The sequence below is a fragment of the Melozone crissalis genome, unplaced genomic scaffold (assembly GCF_028551555.1).
Source record: "Melozone crissalis strain CALT ecotype California unplaced genomic scaffold, PUWL_Pcris_2 ptg000081l_1, whole genome shotgun sequence".
Classification (NCBI taxonomy): Eukaryota; Metazoa; Chordata; class Aves; order Passeriformes; family Passerellidae; genus Melozone; species Melozone crissalis.
The window spans coordinates 5751456-5765405 of record NW_026535858.1 but is presented as its reverse complement, the minus strand read 5'-3'; the positions used below and the strand labels follow the sequence as shown (position 1 = coordinate 5765405).

General features: G+C 56.1%; 1 protein-coding gene across 1 annotated transcript; it reads right to left on the bottom strand.

Moving 5' to 3' along the window:
* Positions 1-308: 308 nt before the first annotated feature.
* Positions 309-2157, bottom strand: FOXA2 (forkhead box A2). Its single transcript, XM_054290489.1, has 2 exons — positions 2071-2157; positions 309-1556 (listed from the first exon to the last, which is right to left on the bottom strand). Exons 1-2 carry the CDS (start codon positions 2155-2157, stop codon positions 309-311), a joined length of 1335 nt encoding a protein of 444 aa, XP_054146464.1.
* Positions 2158-13950: the final 11793 nt, after the last annotated feature.

Sequence of the window (13950 nt, the reverse complement as noted above, 5' to 3'; positions counted from 1 at the left end):
TATATTTAGACCTCGTGGCGACAACGACAACGAAAAAAATCAAAACTAGTCCCCCCCATGCCCACCCCGCCAAACCAAACCACCCCACACGGAGATTTCCCCCTGCCCTGGGTGGATTTGGGAAGGGGCCACACGGCTGCAGATTCCCGAATGGATGCAAACATCTGGAGCCAACAGAAAATAAAAATAAAATAGATATATATATATATATATATATATACCGGATATGTACCGTGCTCAGAGTCCACTGCGAGGGGTATTGGGGGGGGGGAGAAGGGTTTCCCCCTTTTTCCAGGAGCTTTTCCTGCTTAGGAGGAGTTCATGATGGGCCGGGAATACACGCCTTGGTAGTAGGAAGTCTCTCCGGCCAAAGGCGAGGCCTCCAGGGCGCTTTTGTTCGTGACGGGCGCCATGGCCAGGCCCGCGGGCACGGGCGAGGCGTAGCCCGAGTAGTGCATCACCTGCTCGTAGGCCTTCAGGTCCATTTTGTGCGGGTGGTGGTGCTGGTGGTGCGGGTGGTGGTGCTGCTGCTCCGAGGAGGACATCAGGTTGTTGATGGAGAACGGGTGGTTGAAGGCGTAGTGGTGCTCGGGCTTGAGGTGCCCCTCGTGGGCCAGCCCGGCGTGCGGCGGCGCCAGCAGGTGCTGCCCCGGCGAGGTCGAAGGCTCCCCGGGGCTCAGCCCTTTGAGGTCGGCCAGGGTGCGCTTGTGGTCCTGGCAGGGCGAGGAGCTGGCCGGGGACTCAGCGCCCGCGGAGCCGTCGGAGCCCCCCGAGGAGCTGCCCTCGCCCAGGGCCTGGCTGGCGGCCTGGCCTGGGCCTTTCTTGCCGCCGCCGCCGGCGCCCGCGGAGCCGTCCTTGGCCGCCAGCTGCTTCTCGCACTTGAAGCGCTTCTGGCGGCGCAGGTAGCAGCCGTTCTCGAACATGTTCCCCGAGTCCGGGTGCAGCGTCCAGAAGGAGCCCTTGCCCGGCTTGTCCGGCGAGCGCGGCACCTTGAGGAAGCAGTCGTTGAAGGAGAGCGAGTGGCGGATGCTGTTCTGCCAGCGCTGCTGGTTCTGGCGGTAGAAGGGGAACAGGTCCATGATCCACTGGTAGATCTCGCTGAGGGTCAGCATCTTGTTGGGCGACTGCTGGATGGCCATGGTGATGAGGGAGATGTAGGAGTAGGGCGGCTTGGCGTGCGTGTAGCTGCGCCGGTAGGTCTTGGGGTCGCGCGAGCGGTTCAGGTTGGACTGGCCGTAGATGGGGCTCATGGAGTTCATGTTGGAGTAGGGCGCCAGGGCGTTCATGGAGCCCGCCTGGCCGCCCATGGGGCTCATGCTGGGGCTCAGGTGGGCGCCCATGCCCGGCACGCCGGCCGAGCCCATGGCCGGCATGGCCCCCGCACCTGAGGACATGCCCGTCAGCGAGGGGCTCATGCCCGTGTTGGCGTAGGACATGTTCATGGAGGTGGCCGCCGCCGTCATGTTGGCCGTGCTGCTCATGGCCGACATGGTCATGTAGGTGTTCATGCTGTTCATGCCCAGCCCCGCGTTCATGTTGCTCACCGAGGAGTAGCCCTGCGGGGACAAGCGACACAGGGCACGGGGATGGCGCGGGGGGGAGCCCCAGCCCAGCCAAGCCCAGCCCAGCCAAGCCCGGAGCCGGAGGCGCCGCAGCAGCCGCGGGGCTCCGCGGAGGGCACGGGAGGAAAGGGTTAAATAAATCCCGGAGCGGGGTGGTGGTGGGGGAGGCGGGAGGGGGGTAGGTATGGGGGGGGGGGGGTTGTTTTTCTTCTTAATGAAACCCAAATATATTTTGGTATCTATATTAAAAAAAAAACCCGCGGTGGCAGCAGGAGCGGCGGAGCCGTCCCGGGCAGCGGAGTTGCAGAGGAAGGGAAAGGGGAAGGGAAAGGGACATCCCTGCCCGGAGAGAGAAAAATACCTGGAGGGGTGGGAGGGAAAGCAGGGAAGAGCCGCCCGCACCCCCACCCGCACCTCGGGACCCCCGCCCGCAGCGCCGGTGCCAAAGTTAATCCCGTGCCGGGCCCGGGACACCGGCGGGTTTTGGGGCTCCCGGCCCCGTCCATACCTCGGGCTCCCCGTAGTAGTTGCTCCAGTCCGTGTGCTCATGGCCTTCCATTTTCACCGCTCCCAGCATACTGGAAGTGGAGTGCATGGCAGTTTAAAATTTAACAGCCACAACAAACGACGGCGGAGAGCGACCCAAAAAAAAAAAAAAAAAAAAAAAAGGAGAAAAAAAAAAGGCAAAAAAAAAAAAAAAAGTCCCCAACCCTCCCTCCCCTCCGCCGGAGCCTCTGGAGGAGGAGGAAGAGGAGGGAGGGAGGAAGGGGGGGATGGAGCGGCGCTGGGGCTGGGGTGGGTTTGTTCCGCCGCCGCTCCTTGGGTGGGTTTTCGCAGCGCTCCGCGGCGGAGAGGCGCCCGGAGGCGATGGAGGAGCCGGAGGAGGAGGAGGGAGGAGGGAGGAAGAAGAGGAGGAGGAGGAAGAGGAGGACAAGTGCTGCAGTGACGTGGGTGCCCCAGTGATATAGCACGGAGCGGCCGGGCGAGCCTCCAATCCCCAGGTCCTCGGCTGCCCATTTGAATAATCAGCTCACACCTAGGCGGGAGCGGCTCCTCCGCGGCCCCGCGCACCTCTGCGCGCCTCCGCCGCCGCCCCGCGCCGGGGGACGCGGCTGCCACCCCGGACACGGCTGCCGCCCCATCCCGCTCCCGGGGGACACCGTTCCCACCCCGCTGCCCGGACAGCCCCGACGGCAGCGGCTCCCCCGCAGCATTCCCGCCGGGAATGGCCCCGCTGGAGCGGCCGAGTGTCCCCCCGAAGTGCCCGGCGCCCTCCCCGCTCACCTTCGCTCCCCGCGGGGCTCTGCCCGGCCGGCAGGTCGGGACGCGGCTCTTCCCGGCAGGAAAACCGGGAGTGGAGGGAGCGGGGAGAGCAGGGAAAGGGGCGGGCAGCGCCGGCGGGGCCGCGGGGGCCGGCCCTGCGCGGTCCCGGTGCGGGTCCCGGTGCGCTCCGTCGGGGCAGCGCCGCTGCCCCAGACCCCGGGAAAGCAGGGAAGGAGGAAAAGAGGGAAAGAGGAAGGAAGGAAGGACGGACGGGTGACCAAAATCACCCCCACCGTGGGTCTAAATCCTGACAGCGGGGGGACACCAAGGGCGACAGGGAGGCACCGGGGGGCTTCCCCCCATTCCCGCCGCCCCTTCCCGGTGCCCGCCTGGCTCCTCCGGGAGCATCCCCGCCGCTCCCGGGGAGTGCTCCATGAATCCCCACCTCGATCTGCCCACCGGCATTAAAAAAAAATTTAAAAAAGAAACCAAAAACCCAAGCCAACCGCAAACCCGATTTATTTGGTTTTTTGATTATTTATTTATTGGTCTATTTATTTAATTACTTATTTATTTATGGAGCTTGCGCTCCCCAGAGGGCTCCCCCTGCCCCGCATCGCCCAGAGTTTTTAACCCCCCAAAAACCCCTCCGGGATTCTTTCCCGGCGCTCCCAAATCCCTCAGGATGATCCACGGCCGAAGCAAAACAACCCCGTCTGCCTGCTTCTATCGCGATAGCCGCGGCGATAGCCACAGGCCACCTCCCTCCCAGCCACCCGCTTCCCGGCGCTTTCTGCAGGGATTTGGGGGATTTTGGGGGGACGGCCCGGAAGGTGATGCCTCCCCGGGAGGGGGGACACCCCAAAAGGAGGAGGGGCGGCCCCAGCGCGGTGGCGGGGCGCCCTCTGTCGCCTGCTGCGCCCGTGGGGGGGACGGGAGCGACACCCCGGGGTGGGGGGGACACCCAGGGACCCCCGGCCCGCTCCCCAGACAGCCCGTCCTGGGTGGGAGGAGGGGCTGGTGCACCCCGAGTGCTGGATCCCCATTCCCTGCTTTCCCAAGGGGCTCTCTGCTCATCCAAAGGCTCGGGAAGGGGGAATTCTGGGAGGGTGGTGTGAAATTTGGGATGTGGCTCCCGGGAAAGCTCAAGGATCCTGCTCTCTGCTCCTGGCTGGATCCTGATGTTTCGGATAATTTTCCACCCCCTTTTCCCTCGGACCACGAGGTTTGTTCCGATGGATTCCGGAGAGGACGGGATGAGCCTTTCCCTGGGCAATTCCCACCCTCAGGCCTGGGCCCTGCAGATGTTGGGGCAGATGTTGGCACAGATGTGAGCACGTCTGGCACCTCCACGTGAGGGTGGCCGGAGGTGACACCATCCCGAGCTCGGCAGCCTTTCCCAATTTCCTGCTTTTTCCTCTTTGCTGGGCTTTCGCTCCACAGGACTTGGAATTTTGTCCCCACCAAAGGTGAGGATTTCCATCCAGGTGTGGACTGGGGGTTGCCCTTAATCCTTGGATTTTTGATCCTTCAGGACGTTCCTACCGTCCCAGACATTTAAATCCCATTTTCCTTTTGTCTGTCTCACAATTCCCCCATCCTGCTCCATCCATCCATGGAGCACATCCCACCAGGAATGGTGGTGCCCATCCCATTCCATGTGCCCACAGGGACAACCACAGCCACCACATCCCACTCCTGCTCCTCAGACAAAGCCTTTGTCTCGGGAACACGAGGACACGGAGCAATTCCAACATTTGTATTCAGCAAAGAGGGCCTGGAAAAGAGGCTGGGTGTGGGATCGACTCCGGAGGCTCCGCTCCCACATCCAACCACCTCCCACTCCCTTCTTGCCTTCCACATCAATAAAATTCATCTCTCCTAAGGAAAAGAAGCAGGAAAATTGATATTTTTTCCCATAAAAAGAACATTTTTAGGAATATCGGGACTGCTAAAAAGAAAAATTTTCTGTGGTGTCTTATTTAAACATTCCCGGTTGGAAAGAGAGAGTTCCGGGCCATCTCCACCTGATTTCTTCTCTTTAATATTTAACTAATATTTATTTTAAATTTAATTTTGAAATGATGCTCTTATTTGCATTGGGAACCAAGGCTTGGGAGGCAGCTCCCACTTCCCAAGGGATGGCCGGAGCCTGGACGGGCTTTTCCTGCATCCATCCCTTGCGGCAACGCCAGCGCCTTCCCTCCAAGCTGGATAATTATCCCTCTTCTCCTGATAATTATCATCATTAATCCAGGATAATGAACTCTCCCGGTTGTGCTGCTCCTCCGAAAGAAAGGCAGGATTGGGTTTTTCCCTTGAAATCAGGAAATTGGGAGACGGTGTCTCCTGAAGAGCCGCCCTTCAGGAGGATTGCTGGAGACAAAAGGCAACTTGTCGGATTTATTGAGACCTTTCCCTGATAAGAGATGGAAATTATGGATGAATCAGTGCCTGGAAGTACTTCAGGAAGAGGTGGGAGATGGGATTGAGGCGGGAAGAGAGAAGGGTGAAGGCGGAGTGGGATAGGAAAGCTCCCATTGCTCCCGTGCTGTCTCTGGCTGGGTTTATTCCCAATTTTTCCTGTAGGATCCATCTTTGTAAGGTCAAGAGCTCTGCTGGGTTGAGACCATTCCCAGGAGCTTCTGTTCCAACAAGCAGAACAAACCACGGCAAGATGAGGATGAGGATGAGGATGAGGATGAGGATGAAGATGAGTCACTTTCCTGAAACTTGGAATTAAGCTGAGCATTCCCACCAAAGCTCTCCAGGAAGAGCCAACAGCACATCCCAAGGTCACATCCAGCAACAATTTGGGAACACACACCAGGATCCTGCTCCCAGGTTCTCACAAATTCCATATACTGGGAAAAGCTACTTTAAGACTCGGATGGGGACCACTGAAATTCCCTCTTTTTCCCCATCCATGGAGCCTCAGCTCTGGAACAGGTGCTCAAATTCCACCAGGAATTCCCACAATTACACCGGCCAATATTGACTCAACTATTTGAGGAACTCTTCAACCAAGTCCCTCCTAATTAGATTCCATATTAAATGGGGGCTGCTTAATTCCGGGAAAGATTTTCCAAGGCCTTAGCAAGGCTAACAAAGGAAAAGTCGGGAGTGTGCAAAAATTTTGTCTCTTTAATATCCCAAGGATATCCATCCTTTTAACTCTGGAATGACATCCTTCAATCCCAGGGGCAGGCAACTGGGCTTCATCCACAAGGATTCCTGAGGGTCCAGACAGTCAGGATACATCCCTATTTCTGGCATTTTCACTCCCTGTTTTAATGTTCCTTCCTGCTCTGTAATTATCCGATGCGTTGATGAAGGGAAGGAGCTGCTGGAATAAAATAAAATCCTGGAAAATCCCAATGGGAATAAAGCCCCATTATTAGGAATGGAGCACCAGCAGTTATCCCAATGGGATCGACAACTTCCTGGGACAGCATTCCCAACGCTCCCTGGGGACAATGCCAGCATGAGGCGGGGATCCTGGCGTGGTGGGATGGGATCACAGCGGGAATGGGCAAAACCCCCTTGGAAGAGCCCAGCAGCCTCTGGAAAAGCTCCGGAGCAAAATCAACAGAGGGCATCTGCCGGCTGTTTGCCGTGGGCCACGTGATGCCCATTCCCGGCTTTCCAGCAGCACGTTTGGCTGGATAAACAAGATGCGCAGGCATCTGGAATGACGGCTGGAGGAGCCGGGTGGCTGCGGAAAACCGGGAGTTAACGGATTCATCCCCAGCTCCCACGGCACAGGGAGAAGGATGAGCGGAGGGAGATGCCCAGATCAAGACAGAGAGGAAAGAAAGTCTTCCTCACATCCCAGGAAAATCCTGCCGTGGATATTTTCTCCCAGCGGGCAGGGGAATTTTCACCTGACTGAAATATCCAGGGTTTGGGTTCATCCCGGGAATTATTTTTTATGTTTAATGATCAGTTGCTGAAAACTGAAATGTCCTTGGGTTCCCAAGAAGAAAACAAACAGGAAGAAAATGGAATCTGGAGCCTCCTCCCAAAACCCTGGGCTTTAATAGCTCCCTGTTATTTCCTAACAAAACCCCTGCGCTGCTGGAGAGCTTCCAGCCAGACTGAGGTGCTTCGATTCCCACTGGGAATTCGCTTCTCAGGGCAGGGGGATGAATGACCCCCAAAGATTGTCCAGCACATCATCCAAGGAGCAGAATAAAGGGATTCAACTCCCAAATTCCTCACACATCCCATAAAAGAAGAGATGTGCCCTGTCCCACCAGTCCCAGCCATTCAGAACTGATGGATTTGGAATGGGTGCCGGAGCAGGGAGACAGGAGCATGTCCCAGCTTTCTCAGTGCTCCAGGAGGCTGCTTTTCCAAGGAGATCCATCGGAGACAGCCTCTCCGAGGATTCTGACGGACATTTATAGCCCTGTGAGTCATTCCCGGCCTTGTTTAAACCAGTTAGACCTGGCCAAGACCTTGAAAATAGCTCCATTTATCCCGAGCGGCTCCATTCCCGCGTTCCGGGTATAAATAGCCAGCAGAGCTGCTCCGAGCTCAGCTAGGCAGGCACCTCTCATTCCATGTCACCCTCCATGTCCCCTCCTGGAAGTCTGCTGCCAGGGGCACCCCGTTTTCCTGGGAATGAGGTGTCCCTGGCAAGGGCCTGCAGCAAAACACCCGGAGCGGAGATTTCTGCTTCCAAAAAAACCACGGGAGCTTGGGATCGGGCCCTGTCTGGGAGTCTGCGGTTCCATGACCACTAATAGCAGGCCAGGATCACCCCATAAATCTGTTCGGGGTCAGCACAATCCCGGGTCTGTGCCTTGGGATGAGGCACCAGCGGCGCCGCGGTGACAGCGGGACACTCGGATCCCCCCGCCCGTGGCCTGGCCCGGCTGGATCACGGTGGGAATTCCAGAGCCACCCCATCCCAGCACTGCCCTGCAGGTCGCTGCCACCTGCAAAGATATTTTCATTCAGTTCCACTCTTTTCCAGGGGCAAAAATATTCCATTTCAACTCAGGCTTTAAAATCCAGGGAAGCCTTGAGGGTGGGATCAGCTTAATTTTGGCAGATAAATGGAAATCCTTTGTTTCCACTAAAAAAAATATTTTCAGGTTGAGGAGGAGCCTTTGACACCTGCTCCCAGCCCTGGTAAAGGTGGAAAACAGGGAATTTCAGGCTGCCTGTCCTGAGTAGGATGATGGCACAGTTCATCCCAGCCAGGCTGTGTCCCATAGCCAGATTCCAGAATATTTCCAAGACTTTTTCCCCCTAGACACAGTGATTCCCTCCCAGTAAAATTCAGAATTTCTTGGGACCTTGTCCCCCATGCTGCTGGCCCGTGACAGGCACATGAATCCAGAGCCTTTGGATGCTAAATCCAGTGGGTTTGGGCTACTAAATCCAGGGATTTTGGCCTTCAAAATCCAGTGGATTTGGTTACTGAATCTGGTGCCTTTGGGTTGGTAAATCCAATGTCTTTGGCTATGGAATCCATTGCCTTTGGGCAACAAAATCCGGTGTTTTGGACTGCAAAATCCAGTGCCTTTGGACTGCTAAATCCAATGCTTTTGAGCTTGCTAAATCCAGTGATTTTGGACTGTTAAATCTAGTGGGTTTGGCCTGCTCAATCCCGTGCCTTTGGGCTCCTAAATCAAATACCTTGGGCTACTAAATCCAGTGATTTTGTCCTATTAAATCCAGTGCTTTTGCCCTCTTAAATCCAATGTTTTGGGGCTACTCTATCCAATGATTTTGCCTGCTAAACCCACTGTTTTTAGCCTGTTAAATCCAGTGCTTTTGCCCTCTTAAATCCAATGTTTTGGGGCTACTGAGTCTAGTGGTTATGGCCTGCTAAATCCAGTGATTTTGGCCTCTTAAATCCAATGTATTTGGGACTACTGAATCCAGTGGTTTTGCCCAACTAAATCCAGTGCTTTGGCCTCTTAAATCCAATGTTTTTGGGGCTACTGAATCCAGTGGTTCGGGCCTGCTAAATCCAGTGGTTTTGGCCTGCTAAATCCAATGGTTTTGGGGCCACTAAATCCAGTGGTTTTGGCCTGCTAAATTCAGTGCTTTTGGCCTCTTAAATCCAACATTTTTGGGGCTACTGGGCTGCTGAATCCAGTGCATTTCCAGGGGAGAGCTGTTCTGCAGAGGGATGGAAAAGCTCTGTGATGGCGGCAGCTCCGGCTCTCTCCAAACATTTCTCCCCTCTCACTCTGATTTTTTTTTTCCCCTCAGAGGAAACAGTGCCCAAATCAACACCCGCCCCAGGAACGGTTTTCCGCGGATCGGACGGCACTTTCTGTCGGAAAAACTCCCAATCAGCTGCATTCCCAAGCTGGGCTTATTTTTCACAGTTTTCTGAGTGCGTTTTGTTTTGGTGCCAGAGTAAAGAGCTGCAGGGACAGACTCCAGCCCAACCTGCAGCAGCAGCAGCAGCAGCAGCATCCTCGCTGGGTTTTGGGAAGGAGAGTGGGCTCTGACCCACATTCCCCACTCGGAAAAAGACAGGTTATCTCTCAACATCCCGGGATATGAAGCTGTGATTTGGAGGCCGGAGGAAAACCGCCCTCTCCCCCAAAAGCAGCCTCCGGGCTGTTTTGCAGCTCGGGCTGTTTTGCAGCTTCCCAATCCCTTTTCCAGAGGGTGGAACAACCTTAACCAGAGCTTTTTAAAGCTCTCCCACCTTTGCCTCCTCTCTTCCTCCAGCCCGGTGTCCCGGCGGCGGCAGAACAAGACGGCTACAGAGCCCGCTGGAGCTGGTGGCGCGGAATACACTGGGAGGCCTTTTTTTTTTTTTCCTTGGAAAATATTTCCCTGCCGCAGGCTGCGGTGACAGCAAACATTCCTGCCGGGGCTGGCGCGGGGAGGCATCACCCTGCGGGATGGCTGGGGCTCCCGGGGCGGCTCCAGCCCTTCCCTGCCCAGGGTGCGATCCCGCTGCCGCTCCCCAGGGATGCGGGCCCGGCCGCACAAAGGCTTTTTTATGCTCCGGGCACCGGGGGTTGTTTTTTTCCGAGGGGGAAAAGAGGAGCTGGCGTGGCCCCCCGGGAATATCCAGGGGAGCCCTGGCCGCTCCGCGTGCCCTCGGCTCACCGGGGAAAAAGGGAGGATTGTTGGAAAAAAAACACCTCGGATCCGGAGCAGGGAAGTCAGGGCTGTGGCTGTGAATCAACAGAGCTGCTGCTATTTCCAGCTTTTTGGGAGCAGGGAAAGAGCCCCCCCTCTTCCCCTCCCCAGGCCAGGTGTGCACCGAGGGATTTCGGGAGAGGCCGGAATGGTGGCACGTGGCACACACGTGGATTTGGTCCTTCCCTGAGCTTCCGTGGGCAATTCCAGTCCTGTGGATGAAAAGTCATGGGGCAGGACACCCCAGGAATATCCGTAAGATTATCATTTTATTTTTGTCATGGATCATTTAGTTCCAGAATGGTTTGGGTTGGAAGGGAGATTAAGGCTCATTCCACTCCATCCTGCCATGGGCAGGGACACCTTCCACTGCCCCAGGGTGCTCCAACCTGGCCTTGGACATTTCCAGGGATAGGGCAGCCACAGCTCCTATGGGAAAACTGTTCCAGGGCCTCATCACCCTCCCAGGAAGGATTTTTCCCTCATATCCAACCTGAATCCACCCTCCTCCAGCTCTTCCCCTTGTTCTCTCACTCCATGCCCCAAGTCCCAAATGACCATGGAAAGGAGATATCCCAAAATCCCAGGAACTCTGCTGGTACCAATGCAGGGGACTCAGCTGGACCACAGCAGGAGCTCCCGATTTTCCTTCTCTTTTACAGCAAGGAAAAGCCATTCCCTGGGGCCATGCAATGATTCCAGTCCCACCCAGCCCTCATCCCACCGGGAAGCACCGGGGGCTCAGGGCTCCGCTTATCTGCCGGAGCAGCCTCCCTGTCTCCATTCCCAGCATTTCCAGCCCCATTTTCCAGCTGATTCAATCTCATCCGAGGAGACAGCGCTTCCCGAGGTCTCCCACCAGCGATGAAATCCACTCTGGAGAGGACAGAGCTCATCAGTGCCGGCTCCACTTGGGAATGGCGGGGCTGCTCCTTATCTCCAGAGATAGCGGCTGGGAGTGACCTCATCCACCGGGATTCACCTGATGGAGCACCGGGATTCTGGTTTATATTTTGGGGTTTATCCCAGCTTTCACTGGGAGGATGCAGGCACATCCCAACTTTCAGGGTGAGGGTGCCAGAGCATCCCAATTTCCATAGTGAGCATCCCAGTTCCCGCAATAAGCACCCCAATTCCCACAGCCTCATCCCAAATTCCACAGCCAGCATCCCAATTCTCACAGTGAGCATCCCAATTCCCCCAATGACCATCCCAAATTCCACAGCCAGCATCCCAAATTCCACAGCCAGCATCCCAATTCTCACAGTGAGCATCCCAATTCCCCCAATGACCATCCCAAATTCCACGGCCAGCATCCCAATTCTCATGGCGAGCATCCCAATTTCCCCAATGAGCACCCCAATTTCCACAGCAAACATCCCAATTTCTACAGCCAGCACCCTAATTCCCACAGTGAGCATCCCAATTTCCAAAGCCAACATCCTGATTTTCACAGCCAGCATCCCAATTCTCACGGCGAGCATCCCAATTTCCACAGCGAGCATCCCAACTTTCACTGGAGCACACAACTTTCACTCCCGCCCCTTTTCCCCCTCCACTTCCATCACAAAAGACCCCCTAACAAGACAACATTCCCAATCCACAGGCACCACCCTTGGCCCCTGAGGCATCCCTGCATCCCGAACTTCCACTCCGCTCCTTGCCCTTTTAGGCTTGGGGCGGGGGGTTTTCTCACTGGTTTTCCCATCTGGCTGGGAAGCCGGGATGCAGCCGTGCCCCCCGAGTGCCAATCCCAATCCCTGCTCCCATTAACACCTCATCATCTCCCGGGGATCCCGACAAACACAGAGCCGCTATCCAAGGAAATACCGCGGGCCTTGTGATGCAGGGCCCCCGGAGCGGGAGGAGGATGAGGAGCGGGATATTTCCTGGCCCTGGGATGCGCAGCTGCTCCCAAGGCCAGCACCTCGGTGGGCAAACAGCACCTGGGAGCGCAGGGAAGCCAGGATGTGGATTCAGGAAGCATCCCTGCATCCCGCTGCTCCATGGAGATGCTGATGGGCTCCCCATTATCCCGGCTTCCCGCTGCTCCCGCCGAGGGATGCTCCCGCTGCTGGATTAGGAGCAGCGCGGGGGGCTCGGCTGGCACCCGGCCGCCGGCCTTGGGAAGGGAAGGGAAGGGAGGGAAGCAGGGATCCAGGATTTATTCCCGCGGTCAGGAACAAGGCGCTGACAAACAGCCGCCGCTGGCACCTCCTTTGTTGGGAATGCTGCAAGGAGCATCCGGGGGCTGCGGCGGAGATAAAGCAGCCTGGCAGCTCCGGGGAGGTCAGGGCTGGGAATTCAGGATGCTCATCCATCCCCGCTCACCGGGAACGGGACAAAATTCAGGAGGGAACATCCGCTGGAGCAGCGGGAATGGGGAAAGGCATCCCCAGCTCATCCCGCTGCTGCTGGATCCATCCCCAAGGATTTAATCCCTGCAATCCACTCCCACTTTCCTGTGCATTACCTCCCAGAAAATTCTGATCCACAGGGATCCTCAACTCCCACTCCTGGACACCCCAGAATCCCACCCTCTGCCTGAAGGCGTTTTCCAAGCATTTCTTAACAGGATTTGCCCTTGGAAAAGCTTTGGTGACCCAAAAAAAGGGGATTTTTGGCAAAGAAAAGTCCATGCCAAGGGCGTGGAGCATAGGACACACTTCCCATGCCAAGCTCCAAAACATCCCTATGGAATTTCATACCTCACTGTGCCAGAGCCTGTTCTATTTGGAAAACATTCGGAAAGGGGAATCAAACCTCAGGCTGGCCACAGTGGGATGCTCAGAATCCCTCAGGATTGATCCCTGATGGAGCTCGGGATGGGAGGCAGTGGCATCATTCCCATTATTCCCATTATTCCCTAGGGATGTGGGTATTGCTCCCTGGAAATGCGACAGTTTGGCTCACACATGGGATTTATCTAGAGGGAGACATGGAAGCTCCGAAGGGAAAATCAACCCATTGGGAAGCAAACTGGGAGCAATCCCGGTTATCTGCCAGTGGCTCTGGCTGAGTGATGAAATCAGGGATAATCCTGAGCTCCAGGCAGATAACGCCTTCCCAACCCCTCAGAATCAGCTCCCACTGCTGGATTCTCCATGTTGGAATTTCAGCAAAACTCCCAGAGCTGCCTTGTCCAAGAGCAGCTGTTTATTTGGGAAGAGCCAGTTTGGGGGGTTTGGAGTATTCCATGGGGTGGCAGGGATGGGAATGCTGCCAGGATCAGCCCCATCCCCTGGCTCCTCCCAGAAGGAATTGTGTCATTCCAGGTGCTGACATCATCAGGGGCGGCTCCCGGGACGAGGCAAATCCCAAGGCGCATCCCAAGGGTTTCCCTGCCATCCCGTTCCCTCCCAGTCTCCTCCTGCAGCGCCCCCACATGGGAAGAGCAGCTCTGCCTCTGGGCCGGAGCCTCCAGGGCTGGAAAACCCACATTCCACCCATCATCCCAAATCCTTTGGGATTCCAAGTCATGGATGAGCCGAGCCCAAACTCCATCTCAAGCTGGGCCCTTCTATGAGGATCATTGCTCAGGAGCTTCCCAGGTTTCAGTTTAAAATATCCAGAAATATTCCCCAGACACAGAATCTGATGGGAACAAACAGATGTGAAGCGTCATTTTTTAAGGAAAATCACGGAATGTCAGCAGAGTAAAGGCTGGAAGCATCCAACCATTCCCTCACCACTAAACCACATTCCCAAGTTTTAAATACCTTCAGGAACTGGGATACCTGGGCAGCTCTGCCAGGGTTTTCCAACCTTTTCCATGAGAAATTTTTCCCTAGAATCCATGGAAAAGAAAGGGTTGTGCCGCATCCCTCCATTAAACTTGGCCGCACATCCAACACTTCCCCACTGCTCCCAGTTTTGCCTCCCAAGGATTTATCCCAGAGAAAGAGATTCGTCCCCTTCCCAGCATTCCCATTATCCCAGAATTCCGCGCACACCTCGGCAGGCGGGAGCTGCCGGCGGCCGTGTTTGACTGAAATAATTTTAT

Bases quoted from the DNA above. Each gene is read 5' to 3' on its own strand.
- FOXA2 (XM_054290489.1), bottom strand. From the start codon at position 2,157: ATGCACTCCACTTCCAGTATGCTGGGAGCGGTGAAAATGGAAGGCCAT. The intron at 1,557-2,070 runs GTATGGACGGGG...TTGTCCCCGCAG, and splicing joins ACTACTACGGGGAGCCCGAG to GGCTACTCCTCGGTGAGCAA.